Source organism: Branchiostoma floridae, chromosome 4 (assembly GCF_000003815.2).
Source record: "Branchiostoma floridae strain S238N-H82 chromosome 4, Bfl_VNyyK, whole genome shotgun sequence".
NCBI lineage: Eukaryota > Metazoa > Chordata > Leptocardii > Amphioxiformes > Branchiostomatidae > Branchiostoma > Branchiostoma floridae.
Window position 1 is genome coordinate 19,897,736 of NC_049982.1, and position 10,184 is coordinate 19,907,919.

The following is a 10,184-nucleotide window of genomic DNA, read 5'->3' on the forward strand; positions in this document are numbered from 1 at the left end:
GTTGGGTGGAGCAACCTTTTCTCCGACTCGAGTTTCCTTTCGAGAAGACCCATCCCATTGTCTCACCTACGTATACAAAACGGCGAAATGTACAGATTTGACCTGCATCCTCCATCTCACTGGTGGAACTGTTAATTCTTATGGAAACTGTTGGGATTGGTTCTTCTGCAAACCGAGAACTGTATCAAAGCGTTTATCATAGTGTGGGGCTCCTCACTTATTCAGTGCTAGCTAGCAAACTTGTTGAAAAACCAAAATTGGCCGTTTCTGTGACCTTTTTTTTATTGAAAGATGATGCTATAAACGTTTTGGTTTACAATAAAAAATCGTAGAAATAATCATTCGTAATCTATGCAACTCTATTAGCGATCTGTCAAAGTTAGTCAGTCAGCGTTTTTATGGCCCGTTCTGGAGAAGTCATGTCGAAAAGTAGTCAGCAGGCTAAACCCTGCTTTAAAAGCAAATATGGTGACAAGGTCGCGTTGACTAAAGAAGGCGTCGACATGTCGACAAAGGCCGGAGTTATCAAACTCTGGTGAAACATTATCCACAATGTCCACATGCTTTCATTTCAAAGTCCGCCATAGGTTATCAAAGCTGCAGCTTACGGGGAACGGACACAATATACTATAAAGACTTTATAGACTTGTTCCTTCATCAGTGGCGTATCTTAAAACTGAATTCGACAGGCAATAGCATTAACAGTTCCGGCTGTGATATAAGGCAGGTAACAGAGGAGGCTATCCGGAGCATGATGAACGGTAGGTTTTGTTCTTCAGACTTGATCACATTTGCTGGAGGGCTCGATAGGATGCCGTTCAATTCAGTTAAAACAGGCCATAGGAACCATTGCTAAAACTGAAAAGGATCTAAGAGAGTATTTTCAACAAAGACAGATTCGTGATAGGACGAGTGTAAGACTACCCTCACGATTTACGATCGTAGGACGTGAAAGACAAGCCCCTAAATTAAGGATGTTATCTTGCGTTGCCCAGTAACGATTAAGGGCTGTGATGTGGGTCTTCTGTCCTTGCATAAACTAAAGATAGTTGGATTTGTTTACAGTGTGCTGCAGCATAGGACATAAAGTAAGGTTCTGATCTTTTGTCTTGTTTGAATTGTTTGAAATTCTGCAAATTGTATGTAATTTGCTCTAAGGCTTAACTAGGCAACGTATCTTCTAAATGCATGGTAGCCAGCTGCCGTTGCGAATAGTTATTTCTAAATTTTAGATACATATCTGTCCGTAAATTGCCAATCACTCATGCGTGACGGGAAATCAACACTAGTACGGATACAATATAAAGAAAAAATAAGCTGACAGTGTGTACTTCCAGCCATCGATTGAACATGTAGTAGGGTCACACTGTCAATGACTAAAAGCCTGGTCAGACACGTCGCACGATCGCCAACTTAGGGCAGTCGTGCATTTGTCCTGCAGCCTGCTGTTGTCTTGTTACAGAAAAGGATGTCTTGGATCCTTGTCAACAGTTGTTTCTCGTGACAGCCTGCTTCAAAATTCTATCAAAATCGCACGAAGGCTGCATGTCCGCCTAGCTTGGTGCTTCCAAAGAATGACTTGTACTGGAGGAGGATTACTAAGCTAAAACAAGGGATTATGATAAAGACAGTTGTCCGGGTTGCCATAACTAACCATGTGTGTTGGCCTTACCACTGGAAAGAAATGTGCGATAGCATATTGTATATTTGATTTTTTTCATTGCTAGTCTCGGAACATGATCAGTAAAGAAAATATTTCAATACTAGAGATTATGCAGTTGCACGAATCACATTAGTTCTCTCCGCCACTCGACGTGTTCTAATTACTTGGTACACAAGCTATGATACAACAATCACTACTTTACCAGGAGTAATTTGCTTGTTTGCACACACGGCCGGTAACAACAGAATATGCCCACACGTAAATGACACTGTTGATAGGATGACTGGTGGTTACATCGGAAACTAAGCAACAGTTGAACGCCAGGCAGTATATTTTTAAGGTGTGCCGTTGGTGTCTTGAATATGGAGCAAACAAAGGCACACGACCTGTTGGTACTCTTTTTGGGTCTTTTTTATCTAGGTGAAAGCTATGACGTCACAATCTTGTTTGCTCAAATTTTATACAAATAGGATGTTGTAGATGAGAACCATGACGCCATTTCTGGTGAGGTCTGAAGAAGAATTGGGTTTTGAGGCATTAAAGATATGAATTGCTTCTTACGGTTCAGCAATTGCTATTTACAGTAGGCTTGACTTTTTTCTGTTTTTATGCAATAGGAACAAAATAGCTGATGTCAAAATAGATCGTCACGATGCGCATCAGTGGAAGAGTTCGGATTCTCGGGGCCCTGCTGTCTGTGCTCGGACTGTACGCGCTCTTAGAGCTGGGCATTCTCGGCTTTCAGTGTCCACATTCTGAACAGCCATCACAGAACAGCCGCAAACTAATCCCAGAAAACACAGAACAGGAAAATACCCAAGTATCTGTTCACTTTACCTCAGACACCAACAAGCCAAGCACCGGGTTCAGAAGACTTCGGTTAAGAGAGCAAGATGAGGATAGAACAACAACCTCCCAAAGCGAAATAAATAACCTTAATTCGGTTTTAAAAGAGGTGTTATCCAAGGTAAACAGACTAGAGGACCTTGCGAAGGAAGATAGGAATAGAAGTAAAGCTCTGATTGCCCGCCAGGACAATTTTTTACGTGACAGAGAAGCTGACATGAAGAAGGAGATGTTGAGTAGGAGGCTGAAACAGCAGGCTGCTGACAGCGACATGTTTCAGTGGGACGGGAGAAGGTGCGTTTTTCATCTCCTTACTACTAATAATAAAATCTTAACAAGATGTCCTCTTTTCATCCCGATTCACAGAAAAAACATTCGTTGACAAAAAGTTAAACAAGAAATGGTGAATCATATATGTGTTTGCCTAGAACATTTGCCGTACAACTCTTTTGAACTGTGTTGCCCATCATGGCATCTGAACTAGATAGTCCATAACTGTAATGCTGGGACAATAGGTTTGCCGACTTTGGTTTGTCTCCTACCCCCGGTAGAGCACCACCGCACGTCCTCACCGTTCCTGTGGGTCCCGGAGAGAACGGTAAGGCCACGTACATCCACGGCCGGGACACGCGACAGGCGGCCGAGGAGCTGCACAACCTGTACGGGTACAGCGTGCTGGTCAGTGACGTCATCAGCCTGGATAGGAAGATTCCTGATCAACGAAACAAATTGTACGTATTCTTCTGTTTCTTTCATCTTCTTGTTTATCCTAATCTCACCATGTTTGCTTACTTTTATGCACAATGGACTTTAACAAATGATTCGGCTATATATGTTGCAATATGCACACTAACATTTGCAAAAATATGATTAAAATCATAAAGTCTTGTCCCAATGCGGGTACCGGGTATGAACATTATCACACATCTTCCAGTTTGTAACTTGGACATTTGATTTTTACATTTTGGAAGGCACCGTGGTACCTGATCCACATAGCGTTTAAAAATCACACAAAACTTACACGCGTGGTGATACAATGCATATAATATGTAGTTCGTTTTCCTACTGCATAAGAATTTGACAGGTGGCATTGGCACACATGCACTACTAGTAATCGGCAGACGAGCAAGCCATAAGTAAGTCTGAAGGGGTATCAGGACAGTTCGGCACATGGACACTTCGGCCCAGACACTTCGGCCCCAAGACCAGGACACTTCGGCCCCAAGTCCAGGACACTTCGGCCCCAAGTCCAGGACACTTCGGCCCCAAGTCCAGGACACTTCGGCCCTGCTAGTTCCTGTGTGCGTGGGCATGCTATGCAATGTACAAATTAATCTCTTAGCTCGCAGTTGTAAGGACATTGATTTCGATATTTACGATGAACAGTTAATGCCAGTCGGGTGTTTTGAGCAGTAGATTCATTTTTAAGCTGTACATGTAAGTTACCTATGTTGTACATTAAAAAAAATATCCGTAACAGGTCGCGTTGTGGAGTACTTTATAGGACTGTTTAAGACGGCTAACTATACATCGCAGTAGGTAAGACTTCAAGTAAGTTAGGGTCATGCAGAAAACTGGAGCAAAAAGGGATCTTCATGCCCCGAAAACGCAAAAAAATTGTTATCACTAATGACGATTTCCTCGAGTAAACAGGAGAGCACTATATAATATACTGTACAAGTAAAATCATACGTCCTAGAATTATACGTTATTTAGTCAAATAAGGCTACGTGTTAGATAACTATTGTGGAGTAGACTCGGGGCCGAAGTGTCCTTGGCTTGGGGCCGAAGTGTCCTTGGCATGGGGCCGAAGTGTCCTCGGCTTTGGGCCGAAGTGTCCTCGGCTTGGGGCCGAAATGTCCTGATTGCCAGGGGGCCGAAGTGTCCATGTGCCGAAGTGTCCGACATTCATTTCAGACCGAATTATGACCAAAAAACACAATCCCTCGGAAACGATTTTTCTACCACGAACCCCTTACCCTAACCCTAGCCCTAATTTACAGGAACCCTAACCCTAATACTAATCCTAAGCACTCTCAGAAAAATGGTCGAAATTTGCATGTTTCCTATCCATTTCAGACCGAATTATGACCAAAAAACACAATCCCTCGGAAACAATTTTTCTACCACGAACCCCTTACCCTAACCCTAGCCCTAACCCTAACAGGAACCCTAACCCTAATACTAATCCTAAGCACTCTCAGAAAAATGGTCGAAATTTGCATGTTTTCTATCAACTTCAGACCGAATTAGACCAAAAAACACAATGNACGTGTATGGTGTGTTACCTGGTACCTTATGGCACCTTATTACCGTACCGTAAGATGCCTGTCATACCTCGAAAGTCGATACTATATTGTTCGGTGCAAACATGACATTGAAATGAAAAAGACAATTTTTGCAGCTGAGGTGGCATAAAAACAGTGCTACTGCGAACGTATAAATCAACACCGTCTATGGTACGGAATACGTCAGCTATATGTTTTCAATTTGTCACAGTGTTTTCTTTCTTGTGCTGGAAACATTTCCAAAGCACTAACAAAAACACACGTGAATAATAGTTTCTCATTATAAACACTATCTACGCGCAAGTTGATATAGCTGTTGCTAAATGCTACACAAACACTGGTAAAGTACCAGTCTTAAGAAACACGGGTAAATGCATCAGTTCCTAAATACTAGAAAAAACAGTCATGTTGGAGGTGAAGATATCCCTTGGCCAGGTGCATATACCAAAATGTGCGTTATTCTAATTAATACCTAATATTTGCATAATTAATAAAGACATTACATAGTTCTTTTGTGGTCACTTCATGGTAGAGACTTCATATTGGAGATATATAGGTTGTTTGAGGACAGTTGAATATAATGAAATACATCTTATGTCAAGACTCAGGTATATGCAATAATGGGAATACAAGGGACCCAACCCTCCTTGTCTGAAACAAGTTCAACTATCTTATTACCATGTAATTACGTTAATATTGATACTATGAATGGAGTTATGTATCAAACTCGTGCACTTATATCATTCTGAAACTGCATTTTGTGATTTATACCAATCAACTTCTAAAATGTCATGTAAACCCGTTTTTGGGGGGGGGGGCGAAATCGCTAAAGGGGGGCGAGGTAGGGGGGCGAGATCACTAGCCGGGGAGGGCGAGATCGCTAGCGATTTCGCCCCGGGGGGGCGAGATCGCTAGTGATTTCGCCCCCGGGGCGAGATCGCTGTCACACCGGCTTGATTTTAATTCTGAGTTAAAAGAACTCCAGGGGCCCGGCCGCAGTATGTCCCCTACAATAACTTGTAGGGGACAGACCCGAAAGTGCAGAAAAACAGCTATTTTCCAGAATAGGACCGTATCATAACGAATTTATAGCCGTTTATGTGGTTGGTGGGAGGTTGAACTTCTTTTTCTTTGGAATTAATACCATAATAATGTATAATGTACACTAGTAGGAAGGAGGGTTGTTCAGACTACTGCAGTTCTGACTCCGCCGCTAAGAGTCGCTGCACCAGGCGAGTCAACGACAGAAACCGAGGATGACAGCGATTCTGAGAACTGTCACTGATTGGCCAGAAATAGGGTCATGATCTGAATAAGGTGAAGAACACGACTTCGACATTGGTAACGAGAAGGAGTGGGCGCTTTACCATGACTGGACCATTCCACTAACTCACTATGAAAGCGATGTCCCTCCAGAGACGAAACGCTAGCGCTCTGGCAAAACGTTTCACCTGATAAATTTTACTTCATCGCAGTACTGAGATCGTACACAGTAAGAACTGAGTCTCAGAACAAATATTGATGAAAAATATAGTTACCTTGTCTTGAAGTAACAAAATAAGTCTCTACCAGACTGACTAATGGGGAAAATGATTTACCGTGGGAGTTTTGCTACCAGGATTTTGTATTGCCGCCGGCCAGGGAAATATCAATCTTAGCGTGCACTGACTCCCCGGGCCAATTTTCCGATTTGTTTGGCAAAATTCAAGAATGTCGGACACTTCGGCACATGGACACTTCGGCCCCCTGGCAATCAGGACACTTCGGCCCCAAGCCGAGGACACTTCGGCCCCAAGCCGAGGATACTTCGGCCCCAAGCCGAGGACACTTCGGCCCGGGTCCAGTCCACGATAGTTAACTAACACGTAGCCCGAGTTGACTAAATAACGTATAATTTTAGGACGTATGATTTTACAGGAAAGCGTGTTGGCTGTTTCAGATGTTACTGTGGTAGGTAAGTGTGTTTGCTATTTTTTAAGACTTATTTATTTGTTTCAAGACTTAATGCTCAATATGTTTTATCGTTGCATTTCACATAGCTTTTCAATTAAATTGTACACTCCATAGCATGCCCACGCACATAAGAACTAGCGGGGCCGAAGTGTCCTCTGAGCCTGGGCCGAAGTGTCCTCGGCCTGGTGCCGAAGTGTCCTGGACTTGGGGCCGAAATGTCCGGGCCGAAGTGTCCATGTGCCGAACTGTCCTGATACCAAATTCAATGATATACATCCCCTAAGGGAGGTCTGGTGGTGGCTAGTAGAATGTCGTACTTTGTAATCTCCAAGCACGACATCTCCACGCGTGACCAATTTACTCCTCAGCCGGCTAAACTCCTTCCCCAGCTTATGTTACTGTCTTACGCCACGGAAGAATCTGCTTGGAGATTAGTACTTTGCACAACTTTTGAGTTATAAACATATGATTTTGGGCGGTGAGTTAATACTTTTCCTGCCCGTTGGTATGAGCCTGTATTCTTGTTAGCCTGACTAAATCGCGCTTTTTTAATAAGTATAGAGACATATGACATAGCGAGTCACTAATAATCATATATAACACACCTTGAGTTACTCATAGATGATAACGCAACATGAATCACTCATCATTCTTCACACAATCATAAGTAACATATCGGTCTGCCCGGCACCTCAAACGACTCTAATATGTACAGTACTCTACATGGGGCAACAACTTTGTTTTGCTCTGGATACATTGTTTGTGCATTTATGAATAAAACGAACCCACGCAGCAAGCCCTAAGTATTAACCAGTTATTTCCAGTTAATCCGCCGGTTTAAAAATCAAAGCAATTTCTGGACGCCATATTAGATCGTCTGTGTTAGGAGTCTACATGGAGGAGTTTTCGACGGCTTCTTCATTCCACAGACGACAGTAAGATAAAACTGTGGATTTTTTTATTAATCATAAGTGGCTCGTAGATTATTGCATGTTAGCATAGCACAGTTCTATCATCGTCAACTTATAATACTTATTTTTCAGCCTCCAATTACTTCGATCTTGAAACCAGCGGACTAAGTCCAACTAATTGGTAAATGCTGAGGACTCGCTGCGTTGTTTTTATTTATAAGGCCACAGCAAGTAAATTTTATGGATGACATCCTCTGCAGACTGCAAAAATAGTGCGATAGGGCGAAAAAAAACAAGATGGGTGAAAAAAAAACAAGATGGCTACATTTAAAAAAAAATAGGCACCATAAAGTTGTGATGAATGTTGTAACAAGAATTAAAGCGACAAAACAGGTTATCAGAGCCAACAAGGCATTTATTCCTGTATTAAAGACATGTACTGGTGTGGTAAAAGGGACACTAGTGTGGTAGACTGGCATCACCAACAAAATTGGTAACCACACTCATGGCTTCCATATTGGTGTCACTTTTACATCTATCCAATACGTTTCATTTCTACAACTACAGCCCTGGGTACCTCGCAAGTGTCACTTCTACAAGTACAATTATTAGGCTACAATACAACACATTTGCTCATTTTGGTACTTTATCGTCATGTTGACCATCCCTGCAGAAGAAAGAAATTCTTGTTTTTTTTTCTCTGAAATCAGGCGAAAATTAATGCGCGCGCTGATGTCATCCATAAAATTTACTTGCTGTGGCCTAAATACAACAATGTATCCAGAGTGCCACACGTGCACAAGGTCGTTGCCCGATGTACACAGCATATTAGCCTTATTTGAGGTTGTTGAGGTCGTTTGAGGTGCTTAGGCAGGGTCGTAACATATCGTTAGTTATGCATTCGTAGCCACTTCCTTCTCACACTTTATCTTTCAATTTCCAGGAGCCCGGTAACTTCTTCCTGGCCGCGCTGGCTGTTACAGATGTCTTCAGTAGTTTGCTGTTCATTCCGTCAAGTATCCACAACACCACACACGGGACTTACCTAAGCGGAGCGGCCTGTAAGACCCAAGCTTTCCTCGTGTGTGTGGTCGGCTCTCTAGCCCACTCTTTCCTCCTGTGTCTGTGGGTTTGCCGCTACGTCCACATCGCTAGCCCCATGAAGTTCGAAGAAAAGTTGTCACGACCACGGATAGTTTTAGCCATGGGGTTGAGCGTTATTTTCGCCGTCCTACCCCCGTTTATTGGTGTCATCCGTTTCGGCGCGGTCAAAGTCGTGTCATACCACGGCGCAAACGGCATGCAAGTATCGCCAACAAGTATCTACCCGTGTATACCCGATCTCACCGAGGCTTCCGTGTCTAGCGCTATTTGTCTGGCTACCATGATCATCAGTACCATCATTGCTATTCTCATAGACCGCGAGGCGCAACAACACAAGGAAAATCTGAAAAGCCTTTCTCCCAGCCCTGAAAATAGTACTGATGTGGTCCCTCCAGAAGTTTTAGAAGCAAAATTTAAAGCAACCAAGACACTCAGTATCGTACTGTTTATCTACTGGATCACTTGGCTCCCGCCTATTGTTATGTTCTTTTTGTCCGATATAGTGTCGATGTCTATATTCAGTGTAGCTCAGGATGTCTTGCATATCGTGCTATTGACTAACACATTCTCGGACTCGCTTCTTTACGCGTTCCGTTACGAAATCTACCGGAAAGCTCTGGTTCAAATGATCCGTCATTGTAAAAACTCTATCAGGGACACAATACTGGACTACATTGAAATCATCCTAGAATGATTTGATCCAGATAAGGAGTTTTCCCTGGATCTTTTAATAATCCATCTTAAGTTTGTCCTAAACTGAAGAATAATGAATTTTAACATTTTTTTGTTCTCGTTCGGATTGGAAAATATTGTAATTATTTTTTATTCCGCTGGGAGGCGCCCTTGATACATGGCTACATTAGAGGTTGTTCAGGCCATAATCGTCGTACATTGTACGTAAATTGTACGTTGTATATCCACTTGTTTCCTTGAATAAGCCATTGGTCATGTGTTTGCATTGAATATGATAAAACTGTTTTTTTGCGAAATTGATTGATCTAATGATATGAGGCTCACAATGTTGATTTGCAACGTATTTTAATCAGAATTGGTTGTTTCACTTGTATGTTTTATGATTCACTTTCTTCTTGTAACGTTACATTATAGTTAATTGTTTATCCCTTGCAATTAAGCCTACGGGTATGAATTGTCCAATAAACTAATTTTAAAGAGAACAAATGGTACCAACTTTGCATACTTGTGACCATCTCTCATTTGCATATTTGTGAACCGCTACATTCCACAACTTGGAAAGGATCATCTTGCTTGGTCAAACTTGTACTATTTGACCTGTTTAACGCCCGTTTTAGGAGGTAAGCGGCTGTCAGTTTTCGTCCTATGTTTTCCTGACCATTATGAAGAAGAATTTATGAAAAGTAGTAGTAACGTAATGCCCGGCAAACTCTTCGCCCTGATGTA

At 42.3% G+C, this 10,184-nt stretch overlaps 1 protein-coding gene across 1 annotated transcript in view; it reads left to right on the forward strand.

Moving 5' to 3' along the window:
* Positions 1 to 551: 551 nt before the first annotated feature.
* Positions 552 to 10,184, forward strand: part of LOC118414745 (inactive polypeptide N-acetylgalactosaminyltransferase-like protein 5) — a 17,839-nt gene continuing 8,206 nt past the window's right edge. The window contains exons 1-3 of the mRNA XM_035818961.1: positions 552 to 761; positions 2,281 to 2,803; positions 3,061 to 3,240. Coding sequence (XP_035674854.1) covers positions 2,316 to 2,803; positions 3,061 to 3,240 — 668 coding nt within the window. The 5' untranslated portion in view covers positions 552 to 761; positions 2,281 to 2,315. The remainder of the gene's footprint in view (positions 762 to 2,280; positions 2,804 to 3,060; positions 3,241 to 10,184) is intronic.